The following is a 16,371-nucleotide window of genomic DNA, read 5'->3' as shown; positions in this document are numbered from 1 at the left end:
GACTTCATTTTGCTCAGATTGAGTACCCAGCTGTAGGGGAGGCTGGGCCTTCCTTCCTCAGTTATCCCTCTCCAGAAAGCTCCCCTTACATGTGCTCAGATACTACGTCTCCCAGAAGACCCATAAATCCTGTCAGATTCACAGGAGTGTATAACTGTTATGGTATCTGATCTAGATACTATTAATGTATAAATGGTCTTCCTGGTTAGCTCTATCATTTATAGAGCTAACTTCACCTCTTATCACTAACCGATCATGCTTTTTATCATTAGTTAACTCCTCCACATACATATTTTATTGTCATTTATTTAGTGTCATTAATCGTAAGGATAGAATTAGGTATCAATAATAGATTTAGTTGATTATACTCAACTGGACCAGTTCAAAATGCTGAATGTTATGAATAAAAGGAATATATTTAGACACATTTGTTAATTGTTTCTGTCAACCACTTTAATCTAGATTTGCAGATGACTATTCCTAATAGAATACAATATCTACTCAATCTCATTTTACAAAATTCAGTAAAGTGAATATGTTTTTTTCATCTTTGCATAGTAAAAGCTGTGCTTGACTATCTTGGCTGCCTTAATATTTTCATTAAATTTGATTTTTTCTGATATTATTGTATTATCAAGGGATGCAACTAATTAGATTATTGTGAATTCATAAACTGGAGTAACTGCAGAAACCAAGAGAGGGAGATGAGACAATCTTTTCGGGTGGGTAGGTGGGGGAACAACAGAGAGAGGGGTAGTAGGGTGCAGCTATTCTAATGAGGAAATGGGAAAGAGGGGGCTCTAAGAAGGGGGGAATGCAGAAGGAGGAGGAAGGGAGAAGGTAAAATAACTGTCAGAACATCTAAGAAGTCATAAGGAATTAAAAAGTCTACTTTTTACCTTCAAAAAACCCTGTAATATACATAAGTCTATGCATAAATTTATACTTATAGGCTAAATGAAATTTTCTCACTTGATCTGATAAACCTCCCTCTAAGAGCCCAAACAAATAAACAAAACAACAACACCTAACCAAACCTCCATCATCAGACATGAGAAATCTTCTGATTTAAGTGCTTGGTCAGGATTATCCAAAAGACTTTCAAAACATAGAGATTATAGCTTTTGCCCTTGGTTGCTCCTCAAAGGTGGAAGGTAAGTGCCTAGTGACTAAAGACACTGTGCACTTCAGAAACAGGGCCCAGAGGTCCCTTAGTTGGAACTGGTCTGAAAGAGCCTCTCTGAGGAAGGTGCCATGTAATTTTCTAATGGAGGGAAGCAGTCAACAGTCCTCCCCAGCTGCAGCACTTACAAACCACAATTACCAGCATGTGAGGATAGCCCCAAGGATGCAGTGGTGGCATGCATACCAAGAGCTCTCTGAATGGACTGTAGACCCACTCAACAATAGGAAAATCATGCACGGGACTGGAAACATAGCCAACTACTGAGGGGAGAGAAGTCATGAACTTCGGAGAACACAGAGTCATCACTTTACTAAAACAGCATAATCTAAATACAGAAAAGTATAGTAGTCCTCAGCCCCCATATATAAAACATCTGTTTGCGACAATCAGAACCCATTACAGAAAACCACAACCAATCAAAATGCAGAGTTCTGGAATCCGGTCACAATTGATACATCTACATTGCAACTTCTGTACTTAGGTTAAGGGTCATTACACAAGAGGGTGTGTTACACAAGAGGTTGTTTTCTGTGACATTGTGTCAGAATCTGCACCCATAAAGTCTCACCAACACGACTGGCTAATCTTGAGCTGAACAAGGACAATAAAGGACAGAGCCTACACAAAGAACTACAGACAACCAAGACAGGCTGAGAGTGGGAGAAATAGTCTTCCTCAGAGGAAAAAAAATCACTCTATTGCTTATTCAATTTCAAATGGTAATCTTTGAAAACATTCATATAAGTAACATTATATAGACTAAGCAGGTTATATTTAGAAATATACACAAACATTTGTGTGTGTGTGTGTGTGTGTGTGTGTGTGTGTGTGTGTGTGTTGAAAAGATGCCATGAATTTGAGGGTTTAGAGGGAAAAAAGGAAGGGACAAATGATGTAATTTTAAAATAATCTCAAAAATAGGAGAAAAATGAATTTGTATAAATTCTATACATTTCTTTGTTTTCTGTGTGATATCAAAGATTTGGCCTTATCCATTAAATCATGAAGTATCAGATTATAGAAGACAAAGTCTCAAATAAAGGAACTTTCATAATGTAAATACCCAAGTAGTCTAGCCTGGCTTGAAAGAAAGTAGATCATAGAATAGCTTGTCAGTTAAACACTTTCAGCACAGTAGCTGGATGCAAAAATAACTCAGAAAAATCAGTAGACCTCCTATATCCAAATGACAATTTAAATGGTTAACAGACTAAGAAAAAAATCTGGTAAACACCTTTCACAATAGCCCCCAAATAATATAAAATGCCTTGGGGTAACTCTAACCAAGCAAGTAAAAGACTTGTATGGTAAAAACTTCAAGTCTTTGAAGAAAGAAAAATTGAAGAAGATATCAAAAGATCTTCTATGCTCATGGAAATGTGGGATCAAAATAGTATATATGGGCATCCTACAAAAAGCAATGTATAGATTCAATGCAACTCCTATCAAAATTTCAATATAATTCTTGACAGATCTTGAAAGGACAATTTTCAGTTTCATATTGAAACACAAAACCCAGGAAAGCTAAAACAATCCTGAAGAATAAAAGAATTGCTGGAGGTATCACCATTACTGATTCCAAGTTATACAACTAAGCTACAGTAATAAAAATACAGTTGTATTGTTACAAAAACAGACATGTTGATCAACGAAATTGAACTGAAGACCCAGACCTAAATCTGTACACCTCTGGGCACTTGATTTTTGATGAAGAAGCCAGAAGCTCACACTGAAAAAGAGACAGCATCTGCGACAAATGATGCATGTTAAAATGGATATCTGAAAGCAGAAGAATGCAGATAGACCCATACTTATCATCCTACACAAAATTCAAATCCAAATGTATCAAAGACCTCAACATAGAACCAGATACACTGAATCTGATAGAAGTGAAAATGGAGAATAGCCTTGTACTCATTGACATAGGAGAAGACTTTTTGAACAGAACACTGAGAGTGCAGACATTAAGTTCACCAACAAATAGACCTTGCCAAACTGACAAGCTTATGTATGGAAAAGACACCATCATTTGGGCAAAGAGGCAGTGAATGTAATGGAAAAATGTGTGGTTTTTTTTTTTTTTTTTTTTTTTTACCAACTACATATCCTGTAGAGGGCTAATATTAAAATTATATAAAGAACTAAAAAAACCTAGATAACATGAAAACAAATCAGCTAAAATGGAGTACAGATCTAAACAGAATTCTCAGTAGAGAAAAATCAAATGGCTGAGTAACACTTAATGTTCAACATATTTAGCTATCAGGGAAATGTAAATCAAATCTATTTTGAGATTTCATGTTACAACTGTCAGAATGGCTAAGATCAATAATACAAGTGACAGCTCATGCTGGTAAGGAGATAGAGTAAGGGAAACACTCATCTATTGCTGGTGGGGTGTACAAACTCATACATCCACTATGGAAATCAGTGTGTTGGTCCCTTAGGAAGGTGAGAATTGATCTACCTCCAGATCCAGCAATACCAACCTGTGTAAACAAAGGATGCTTCATCCTACAAAAAAGACCCTTGTTCATCTATATTCATTGCTGCTCTATCCTTAATATCCAAAAATTGGAGCTAGATGTCTCTCAACAGAAGAATGGATAAAGAAAATGGGTCCCATTTACACAATGTTTTTTAAAAAATGACATCATGAAGTTTGCAGGCAAATGGATTGAACTAGAAAAAAAATTGTTCTGTGGGACACATTCCAGATCCAGAAAGACAAATATGTTATGTGTTCACTCATATGTAGATATTGGTTGTTAAGTCAATGATAACCAAGCTATAATCCATAGAACCACAGAGGGTAGTTATGAAGTAACGGACTAGAGAGTACAGCTAGATCTCATTGGGAAAGGGAAATAGAATAGGTGTGTGTGTGTGTGTGTGTGTGTGTGTGTGTGTGTGTGTGTGTGTAAAAGGAGGATCAAGTGGAGATGTAGAGGGGAGGGGAGCAGAGGGAAGAAGTATGGGGAGAGAGAATGAAAATGAAGGAGCATTTGAGGGGCAGTATGTAAACCTAATACAATAGAAACTCCCTAAAATATATACATATATGAAGGCCATCTAAATAAAATTGCCAATTAATGGGGGGGGGACATGAGTCCCAACTGGAATGTCACTATCAAGTCCCTCCCCTAAGGGCTCCAGGAACCCCAAGGAAGTGGAACTGCAAAGAGTGTAAGAGCCTGAGGCGAGGAAGGAACCAAGAAAGCAAGGCCTTCTGAGTCAACATGATCCAAGCTCACATGAATGCATTGAGACTGAAGCTGCAAGCACAGGTCTTCACCAGGTCCTCTGCATATATACTATGGCTTCCAGTTTAGTGTTTTTATGGGATTCCTGAGTTCAAATGAGCAGGTCTCTGACTCTTGTGTGTTCTCTTGGGCTCTTTTTCTTCTGTTGGTTTGTCTTGTCCAACTATGATGTGATAGCTTTTGTTTTATTTTATTTTATTTTTTATATTTTATTATTAGTTCTTAGAAGCTTGATCTTCTCTAATGAGAGACAGAAGGGGTGTGGTTCCAGGTGGGAGGGGAGGTGGGAGGAGTAGAGGGAGGGGAAGCCATAATCAGGATACAGTATATGAGAAAAGAATCCATTTTCAGTAAAAGAAAAATAATAGCTTATAAGTGACAAGGACAATGACAGCAGCTGACAATGGGACTGTTTCCTAATTTAAAATTAAGATCTGAGGCTGGAGAGATGGCTCAATAGTTAAAAGCACCTTATACTCTTCAGTGCACCCAAGTTCTGTTCCTAGCACCCATTTGGGGCAGTTCACAGTCACCTGTAACTCCACCTGGAAGGTATTTTTTATCACCTCTGGTCTCCAGTCATCTACACTCAGGCACATTTTCACATATTCATTCAATTAAAAGAAAATACATCTTTTTAAAAACATAAAATCTATTTATACACTCCTAAATAAGTTAAATTAAAAGCATTTAATTTTGATTCCTAATTGATCATCAGTTTTTTTAAGTACAAGACCATAACTTCTAAATGCCTGTTCTGTTTTAAAATAAAAGGCATTAACAAAATTTAACTTGCATCTTTTTGACCGTTTACTTTATTAAGAAATATTTATTATGCTGTATGAGAGCATTTTAGGTCCAGTAACTGAGAATTTTATTTGAAAAATATGCATTATCAGTATGCTAAGCTTTATTTTAAGAAACTAGAAAAATCTTGTATTTTAAATAAGCATTAATTTTATTTTAATTATATGTGTGTATGTGTGTGTGTGTGTGTGTGTGTGTGTGTGTGTGTACGTGCATGTGTGCACATACATGTGTTACTGTGTATGAGTTCAGTGCCCACAGAGTCCAGAAGAAGATGGTATTTAATTCCATGGAGATTAAATTACAGGCAGTTGTCTTGACACAGTGCTAGGAACAGAGCTCAGGTCCTCTGGAAGAGAAGTAAGCACTCTTAACCACTGGGTATCTCTCCAGCACATTCTTGTGTTTTAAACATAGACAAAACCAACATTCATCAATATTCCTTTCTAACTGACTACTGAGGCTACTTAGTTGATTTTTATGAGATATTTTCCTTCTTTTGTATTTGCGAACATGAATATCAACTTCTTGCAGTGGGCATAGATATATTTCTTAAAACTCTAGACATTGTGAAATCTGAGTCTTTGTGATTTAGAGAGACAATTAGATAATATCTCTATTTCATTGCCTGTTTAGATAGTTAAATTTGCATGGAAAAATATGAAAACTATTTTGAAAATTATGAACTTAAGAAACAATACACAATATTGTTTTTAATTGAATTGCATTTAAAAGTCATGATTACATGTTTCTCCTATTTTTGATTATGGATCTCAATATTTGTTCTAAACTTGTAATCCTTCTGCCTCAGCCTCCCAAGGGCTGGCATAACAGATAAAAGCCACTACTCCTGGCTCTCCTTGCAAGCATCTTTCTAGTCTTTCCTGTTTAGTCTTTTCTAGAACAGTATGTATCCCACCCTGAACCTCTTATGATGGATTCATTAAAAATTACCGAAGTCTATGAAGTGTGACAGTAACAAGCACTGACAGAAATCATGCTAATAACTTTACATTTTAATATTTTCCAAGTTCATGTCCCACAGGACAGGAACTCTTTTTGATGCTAGACTCTAGTATTGAGGCATAGCATCCAGTCAGCTAAACAGAGGCCTTTCAACAGTACAACACACTGCTAAACTATGGCGGTCACCTATTAAGTGTACTAAAAGCATTTTGCTTTAACATTTTAATTTATGATTGGTTTATAGGGCAACAACACCACTGTAAGCCAGAAGCCATCTGTCCATAGTAGACTAGAAAATACGATCTGAGCTGATGAAAATATGTTTAGAAGCAGCAAGCCACCTCTATCATGGACTGACACTTTCTTCTTTTTCTAATGACAGTCCAGTTACAACCTCAAAGAATAATCATTGATTATTTTACTCTGGAGAATGATTTTCTCTGGAGTCATTGTTGACCATCTGAAGTGACAGTTTTTAATCTTCCTGCATTGACGTCCATAGATTTTTTTTTCAACTTCAGTCCTCATAAAAGCATTCACCTTCTTATTCCTGATTCTTTTGATCTTCGCACTCGTTTTTAAATTTAATATTAGAATTCTGACTCGATTCACTGAATTGCTTAAGGGTGTAGTTGGTATAAGGCATCTTTGTTTTTAACAAGTGAAATTGCATCACAATAAATTTACAAGCATTTCCTGCCTGTCTGCTGTATAAGATGAATCTCCTCCTCTGACTTATGGTGAATTTGTGAGGGTATTTATTTCATAAACACAATATCCCAAGTCCCTCAAGGTTCTTACACATTTTGAATATTTTTAAGCTCAATTAATAGCCTCTGAATTTTAAAAGCAGGTAATGTGAATGCTTTATAGATCAAAAGAGAAGAACCTGTCCTTTTCAATCATGTCGGTTGTTAAAAATGCAATGGTGAAAGTGGGTATGAAATTTTCCATATTCATATGTCGATCAATATGGAGCATCAAATACTCTCATAGGTACACATAACAATAAAAGAAACATCCTGTTTATCTTTATGCCTCACTATACTGACTTGTTTTCTCATTTGCTGTCTTCTTTTATTGTTTGACAGTTTCATACATGTACATAATGAATTTTAGGATTTTTCAGGCTCTATTCCCCTCTCTCCTTCCCTCCTTCTTCTCAACAAGTTTCCCTTTTGCTTTCATATCTTCTGTCTCTTTGGATGTGATCTTTGAGTTTAATTAGAATTCCTTGCTTCAGCATGAGTGTGAGTGGGCAACAATTTTTACTGAAGCAAGGGCAACTTGTCTTTGGCTATGCCACTGAAGAAAATGACACCCCTCTCCAAACACACTAACTGCCACTAGTCCCTCAAGGAGAGGTGGTAGTTTTCTCTTGAAGCCAAATACTTACAATTTAAATAATGACTATATCCTTCCTGCAAGTTGAAAGAAACATGATGGAATGGCTTTCGACATTTAGAATGCAAGCTTTGTTGGGAATTCAACTTCGCTTGTTATTACATAGATCAACTTGGATAGATTCATAAATTTCTATGTGTTTGAGTTTCTCTGTACATAAAATAATAATATTGATCATTCCCACCTCATCAATTTTTGTGAATATTAAAAACAAGAATATGTACAAAAATGCTTAGAAAAGTCCCTGGGGTATAATAGCCAACCATTATTACCATCATATTTACGTGAGTATTTGTCACAAAAGTTTCAAATACTATGTATGACAGCAGAGAACTTCTAGCAAAACCTTAGCTGTACAAAATAGAAAGATCAAAAACTCCACCTCCAAAGGAAGAAATATATTTATGATATATACTGATGAAATACCTTGACCTTCTCTAATTACAATGTTATGCCTGAAAACATTTCCTCAGGTACATTTGTGAGTACCAATGATTTCCATCCAAAGGAATCAGGATAGAAACAATCTGCATCATTTTCATACCTACTCATACATCTTCACCTCCAACCACACATACTTACTCTATCCCTTCTTCAAAAACCACATGGCTATGCTGCTTTCAGCATAGGATGGAATGAATATGAAAACCTAATGTTTTTGTTGTTGTTGGTGGTGGTTGTGAGTCAAACTATCTATAACAGACTGAGTCATGAGTAAAAGCAAACATTTATGAAGATAAGGCGTTGGAATTTCAGAGTTTATTAAAGCTCTCATTCTTAGCTCTCCATGTGGATTACTAAACTAATATCTCTTGGTGCTAAACTCATTCTACAACTTACCTCAAGATGGTAGGGCAGGAAGACTTCAAATTGTTGTTGTCTTTATCACTAATATTTCTGGAAGTTTCTCTATTCTTAATGTTAATGGTATCTAGATGTCAAAGTGAGAAACAACTCATTCCTTCATGTCTATCCTATTTCTATTGGTTTCACTAATGATTGCTTAAATCAGCATGTGAAGTGGGACCCAGTTTCTAAGTTTTTTCACATTGTCTGAACTGCCATTATTGAATCATCATATCCCCTCCTTTCTTATTAGATAAGGTTAAAGAAGTGCATCTCCTTCTAATGTCTTGGTACTAGATCCTTAAGAATCTTCTATGAACTTGAATGAGCCCATATCGTACCCTACAGAGCTAGATTGGAAGTTGTATTCTCCAGACTTTTTGCTTCCACTCTAGCTTCCCTCTTTCTTCACCTTCCATGTGAGTGAATTCTACTTCTTGTAGTTGTCAAGTTTATATAATGTCAAAAACTTTCAGGATTGTAATATCAAATTCAATAGCTTTTTGTATTATTTTTGGGGGGTATAATTGCTATTGCTATTTTTTTCTAACTAGACTGCAGCCTTCAAACTAAATAATTGTATTGGTAACCAAATCCAAGCTACATAACACGTACCAAAAGTTAAACAATTTCCTTAGCAACTGGACAATAGATAATAGAGACATTGATCTCAAAGGTAAAGACTTAACTAATTGTATGGTGTTTTGACAAAATTTCTCTATATATGAGCTGGTGTTTTAGTCAGTGTTCTGTTGCTGTGATGAAACATCATGACCAAACAGCAAGTTGGGAAGGTTTATTTGGCTTAAACTTTTATATTACTGTTCATCATTGAAGGAAGTCAGGACAGGAACTCAAACAGGGCAGGATCCTGAAGCAAGAGCTGATGCAGAGGCATGGAGGGGTGCTGCTTACTGGCTTGTTCCTCATGGCTTACTCAGGCTGAGTTCTTTCTTTTCTTTTTCCTTTTTTTCTTTGTTCTATGTGTCTTTTACATCATGTATCTTGACCCCATTCATTTCCCTATGCTTCCTCATGCCCTCTGCCCCTGCATGCCACCCCTAAAGAAAACAAAATTTAAGAGGAAAAATTTAAAAAGGGAAACGATTTTAAAATCTCATTATAAAAGCTGCAGTGTATCACAGTAAGTCATGCTGTAGAATCCGTTGTCCATAATCCTTACTTATAAGTGGTCATTGAAAAGAGTAATTGGTCTGGTTTGAGGCCCCTGGTTTCTACTACACTATTAATGCTGGGTTCTCACTAGAACTCTTCTTGGGTATTCTGTTGTTACTCTCTGTTGTGGAAATGGTGTAACTTTGGGTCAGCATCAGCCTGCTTTGTTATAGAACCCAGGACCACCAGCCCAGGGATGGCACCACCCACAATGGGCTGGACCCTGCTATCTCAGTAACTAATTAAGAAAATTCCATACAGGCTTGCCTGCAGTCATGTTATGAAACATTTTCTCAATTGAGGTCCACGCTTCATTCAGATGACTTTAGCTTATGTCAAGTTGGCATACAACTATCCAACACAGTGGGGAATGTATCTCTGATGCCTAATATATATTGATTGGAGAGTAAAACATTATGATATGTGTTAATTATTACTGACTATATGAAAGTTGTTACAAAAGAAATAGCAGCTTGGGAATTAACTGGCTAGTATGGCATAGATGTGCATATGAATGGAAATAATTCAGAAGACTCCAGAGTTTAATACATAAAATAAGTGGCTTCTTTCAGACATCATGTTGTAGGCTATCACATCAGCTGAGTTAAATGGCATGGTACTGAATAACTCAAACAATAAAGGCATAAGAAAGATTTCAAATACAGCTATGAAAAGCAAATAGGAAATGATCGATAGCCTGGCGCCCAGTAAAACTTCTGAGCAAAATAAAGCATTAGTAGACAGTGGTCGTGCTAAGGATTAGTCCTTCCATCTACTTTCAATATAAGAGAAAAGTGGAAGAAGAGGAAGAGGGGCATTTAAGAAGGAACTTTCTAGGCATTGAGGCTATTGGCAAGCAAACACCAAAATTCTAATAAGATTTCAGGGAATCTTAGTAGGGAAAAATGGCTTGATTCCAGAAATACAACTCTTAAAATACTTAAAATCACACTTGGCCTCATGATCTCTTTGAAATGGGAAGTGCTTTCTAGTTTTATGTAATTTGGGCATAAATTTGGACATAAATTGGAGTGAGTTGCAAAATGCAAATAATTTTGTCATGGTCAGCATTTTCTTCATTATTTGATGAGGACAATGAATAATCAAAGTTCTTGAACTTTATATGAATACAGAGACTAGAAGAATTCTGAGCTAATAGTCTAGAGAGTAGCCTTCTCCTGTGACATAATGGAACACAGCATAAATATTTCTTGACCAGATAGATGGGCTATGGCAGAGATGAGTTGAATGCTCATAACTCCATCTCCTTTTCCTAGTCGCATACGGAGACATATTTGCTACCTTTTGTTACAGTTTAATTGAGTCCTGACATTAAGGTTTGGCCAACGGAAAAATGCTCATGCCTTCAAAGCTGCTCTATAGTGGTTAACACGCACAGCAGCTCAGTTTCCTCGTTTCCTTTGGCGACTAAGGAGGCTATGTGCATCATAAGGCAGCATCCAAAGACAAGTGGGATCAACAACCCCAATAAGTCACACTCTAACAGAAAGAGAAATATTTTATTTTTATATGTTAAGAAATGGATTTGATTGTAATGTGTTATGGTGTCTAGAGGCCTGATATAGTATATATTTAATTCCTGGGTTGGATTATATTGGTAATTGGGAATCTTTCTCTTTTTACTAAAATTATTTGAATGGGAAGAAAATGACATCTAAAAAGTGAAATTGCAGTTCAAGGAAAGAAAAGCCTTCCTGGGAGAGCTGGGCCTCTGTGACCCCTTCATTGCTTACCAGTTATAGAAGTCCATTAACAAGTCTGAGCCACCACATCTCGCTGGGGCATGTCTTTCTGTACACTGTGAATATGTGTTGTTCCCATTGGTTAATAAATAAGCTGCTTTGGCTTATGGCAAGGCAGTGTAGAGGCAGGCAGTAAATCCAAGGAGAGAAACAAGAAAGAGAAAGGCAGAGTCTGGGGAGAGTCACCAGCCTGCAGCCCAAGAACAATGTGCCAGCAGACCAGTAAGCCGTGGCACAAGTGGCAAAAGATAGATGAATAGAAATGGGTTAATTTAAGATATAAAAGCTAGCTAGCAAGAGGGCTGCCATAGATCATACAGTTTGTAAATAATATTAAGCCTCTGAGTGATTATTTTATAAGTGGCTGTGGGACCTCAGGGCTCGGCAGGACCAGAGAAACCTTATGACTACAACATCTTTCTATGAAATGAAGCCAATGTTAGACTGTTGCTTATACAAGGAAAAAATCTATGCTAAGGGTTTGCTCAAGATTCTCTCTGGGTTTGACTTATGAATCTGAAAAAGTAGAGGTTAAATACTCAAAGCCATTTTAATGAAAATACAAAAAATACATTTTAATTTAGACTTGTATATCCTTTGATACATGACAAAAATCCAGTTTTGTATAGAAATACTGTATGTATTGTGATTGGTGTCAGCCTGAAATGTGAATTTGGCCCAAACACATTTTATGTGTGTGTGTGTGTATGTGTGTGTGTGTGTGTGTGTGTGTGTGTGTATGAAATTATAAAACAGTAAAATAATTAAGAAAGAAAAAGGATTTAAAAAATTAGAGTGAGATGAGAGATGCCGGTGATAATTTCACAGAATCAGTTTCCCACAGTTCTAAGTATCTCTCTGTAACCTCAACCCTCTGCCAACAACATACAATGAAGGAATTGAAACTTTAGTCTGACAACCTCTTGCTATGCTTGGGATGGCTTCTCTGGACAATATTCACTAATATTTATTCAGTAACATCATTTCTACAGTAATGCTGTCATTTGACTGCATTTTCTCCAAATCTGTGTGTTGAAATACTATGACCAGAGAAATAGTACCAGGAAGAGAAGCCTTGGGCAGGTGATCAGGTCATAAAGGTGGTTTTCTAGTCCATGGGATCAGTGTCTACCAGTAAGGGCTGAGAGAACTTGCTTGCATCATCCACCATGGGAGGCACCTTTTATAATGTTTATAAACCAAAAAATAAGTCCTCATCAGATCCAAATATGGCAGTATTTTTGTCTTCAAAGCTTTCAGAACTGGGAGTTTCTGTTGCTTATAGGTCATGAGTTCCTCACATTTTGTTATAGTGCCTCAACCAGACTATACCAGTAAAATACTTTGAAAATTTAAATAATTCCAAAATAAAAAGGAACACATCTAAAAATTTTTCAGTCATATTTAATTCTATGTTTATCAGCTAACAGGCAGGCTAATAAAAATACTTCCAGTCTTACAAAAAGATAAACTAATCACTAAGGTGTATGCAGCTAATGATTTCAATGAGATCAAATGGAATTTTCTTTCTTTAAATTAAAAGGCAGAATGCTATGGCCAAATTCTAAAAAAGAGGATATTTAAAACTCCTTCTGTTAATGAGTTATCTTTTTTCTAATCACTGGAAAATGTTGGTTAGCTAAAAGTAAACATTTAGACTTACAGCCGAAAACAAAGCTTAAAGGTGTGCATTATTGATTCAGTCTTCAAATTGCTTTTACAGAAAATTATTAGTTTTAATCAGATATTTTTAAAAAATATGCTAACATACAGTCTGATTCGATTTTCTGCTCACATTTGCTTAACATGTTTAGTATACATGTTTTTCCTCTGGTATTTCATTACACAGTGTCAAATCCAACAACTTTGTCTCTCAGATCACTCCAATAACTACAGTTATTCCACAATAACACAAGAAAAAATAAATAGCTACTTAATTTGATTAAATTTAATGTATGAGCTTTTTAAAAAAAATTATAGCAATACTAAGATATCTTTATTAATTAAAGAGAATCTATTAGAAGAATACACTGTAAAGGTAAACGTCATTGCAAACAAGAATGCCCACTTAGCAGGTCCACATCTCACCATCATCTTAGCATCCTATCTATGTGCGAGCTACTTTGAGGTAAAATAACTGTCCACTCACCAGCGCGGAGGTGTGAGAGGCATCTGCCACATCCCCTGCGGTCTCTGGTGTCCGCGTGGTGTTTGGGATTCTGTGAGGGTTCCGGGCTATCGCTTCACACCAGCCCAGCATTTTCTCCTTCCGCTTTTCCCTTTTCAATTCCTGAAATTCTGAAAATAATTTACATTCCCTGAAACACATCGCTTCTCATAGTTATGCTCTGGAAAATACACATCATTGAAACGTTTTAATCCCCAAATTTAATGAAATACTGATGGAGACGTTTTATTTTAACTAGAAATCATGAAGGGGAAAATAAGGATTACCAAATATTAGAAATAATATCCCAGAGCCACTGCAGAATGTAAACTGTGCATCTTTTCAAAGTGCACATGTTTATATCCTCTCCTAAAAAAATGCCCTTCTTACATCAGATTCTAGGAGTTGGTTTCTGGTGTTGGTTGAAAACATTCTTAACCTGGGAGCTGAACCTGAAGATTACTGATCCAGATCCTGAAGATTACTACATACAGTCATGTGAGACTTGACAACATTCTTAGAAATGAGTCCTTCTTCATTGTAAGACTACCTTGTTGTAAGACTACCACAGAATACAGTTGATAGTCACAGGGTATGGGCTCATGACAGAATCAAGAGACACACGAACAAAAGATATCTGAGTCTGCTCCGTTATAACACAGCACAGTATTTCTTTGGAAATGTCAACATACATTAACTTTCTATATATGTACTGCTTCATAGTAAATTTAATGTCTGTCTATATCTATCTATCTATCTATCTATCTATCTATCTATCTATCTATCTATCTATCTATCTATCTATACATATAGTCTGTAAAATAAGGATGTATATAGACTATCAATCACTTATTCTGCATTACAAACTATTCATAATCATATGTGTTATGTGTTTATATGGGTGACAGCAGAGTGGATTTGTTGATGGTAGCATTACCATACATTTGAGGAATGTGATACATATGATGTTAAGACAGTTATATTGTCACTGGGCAGCAGAGACCATCTTCTTTATCATCTTATAGATCCACCATTATATATACAATCCATCATTAACCAAAACATCATTGTGATCTGTATGGTGTATGCCAATGACAAGTAAAATTTTCACAGGTTTCAGTTGAACATCTTACGGAAGCAAAATGTATGGACCAAAGACCAAGGATAGACTAATCATCATCTTAGTGTCATCATTATCTTTTTTTTAAAGGTTTGATAACAGAAGGAAAAATTTAAGTAAAAATATGGTAAACTGAGTAGCTGATTTCCATCAAAGCTCAATCTATTATAAACAATAACTCTAAAATAAAGCTTTATTTCATTGTGAATAGGAAACTCCTCCAAGCTTCCCAGAACTTCCATATGGTGGAATTTTGTGTCTCTGAAAGTCATATCAATAAGGACTTTGAAGATAATGGAGAAACATTGTTTCCCTTGTAAAGTTTTACAGCCTCCTTTTCCACTCCACTGCCCTCAGTAATTAGAAGTAGTTTATTGCAGGTCTTTAGTTAAATGCATTACACTGTCAATTAAATATCAAAAATAATGTAGAGTAATTATTTTTCACAGCATCCAAAGCAATTAGCAATCTGGTGGTTTATAACATTTCAGGATTTAAAACAGCACATTTCAGAGCTCCAAGAAAGTAACACAAAGAAAGGTTACTCTTGGATGGATGAGTTATTACTCTTGTGATAAAATGCTGAAGTTAAATGGATACAAACAATGCAAACAAGAAAGTGATAAAAAAATCTTAAAATTGAATTGGAGGTAGGGGATGAAATAGATATCTTTTAAAAAATAATTTATTTGCTTTTATTTTATGTACATTGGTGTTTTGCCTGCATGTGTGTCTGTGTGAGGATTATGGATTCCCTGGAAGAGGAGGGAAAGACAGCTGTGAGCTGCCATGTGGGTGGTGGGAATTGGATCTGGGTCCTCTGCAAGAGCGGCCAGTGAGCCATCTCTCCAGCCCTGAAATAGATCTCCTAACAGAGCCTTTGGTCTAGTAAGAGTGAGTCATTTGTGGTACAGGAAGGGAAGGCTGAAGGAAACTGGGAGAAGATGGTTTGACTGAGCAACAGATTATTGGTTCTTTCTCTTTTCAACATACTGCCTGAGGTATTTAAAGAAATTCTGATCCATTTAATAAGGAATATGCACGTCCAAATAATTTGCCCTCTGAAGAACGTAACCATTTCCACATTTTAAGTACACTCTGTCCCAGCTACTCATCGGTTTTTATTACAAATTCTTGAAGTATGCTAAATATAAATGAAATGAGTATCTTCATTAAAAAGTAGATGGAATGATATCTATGATCAAACAATTTAATCAACAATAAACAAATGTTCCACTTTTATTTGCTAATTGCTTTTTAAAAATATCAATTTTCCAACTTTTAAATATTTTTATTACTTTTTGTTTTTAAATAAAAAATAAGCCATGATTTATTATCACTTTAGTACTTATGAGAAAATAAGTTCATACATGATAAAAAGTCTAATAATGTGGCCCACAAATTATGATATCCTTTTTTTTCTGGAGTGTGTCTGTAAAGATATCTGCTTTTTTATTTCCTACTCAGATTCTGAGATGGAATAACTTAATTGGTTGTGTTTTCGATTGTAGTAGTGGTTATATCCCTTTACTCAGTCCACATTTATTGTCAAATATTTATTGACCCCCTACTGTACTGTGAGTACTGAAGACGTCAAAGAACAGTTCACAAGAAGACTGCATTCCTCTTTTATTTGAGTTGGGTTCTGGTCAAAATCTAGTCTAGAGAATTTT

At 35.8% G+C, this 16,371-nt stretch overlaps 1 protein-coding gene across 5 annotated transcripts in view; it reads right to left on the bottom strand.

Annotated features, from left to right (window-relative positions):
• The window catches only part of Marchf1 (membrane associated ring-CH-type finger 1), a 540,293-nt gene that overhangs the window by 309,834 nt on the left and 214,088 nt on the right, over nucleotides 1–16,371 (bottom strand). For 4 of the 5 annotated variants that reach the window (XM_037211765.1, XM_037211766.1, XM_037211767.1 and 1 more), the window contains exon 2: nucleotides 13,561–13,709. The exons of the other annotated variant lie outside the window; for it this stretch is intronic. In XM_037211765.1, the coding sequence (XP_037067660.1) occupies nucleotides 13,561–13,671 (111 nt within the window). In that variant the 5' untranslated portion in view covers nucleotides 13,672–13,709. The remainder of the gene's footprint in view (nucleotides 1–13,560; nucleotides 13,710–16,371) is intronic. 5 annotated transcript variants of the gene reach the window in all.

This window comes from Peromyscus leucopus, chromosome 17 (assembly GCF_004664715.2).
Source record: "Peromyscus leucopus breed LL Stock chromosome 17, UCI_PerLeu_2.1, whole genome shotgun sequence".
NCBI lineage: Eukaryota > Metazoa > Chordata > Mammalia > Rodentia > Cricetidae > Peromyscus > Peromyscus leucopus.
The sequence above is the reverse complement of the archived record's forward strand: the minus strand, read 5'-3'. Positions and strand labels throughout refer to the sequence as shown.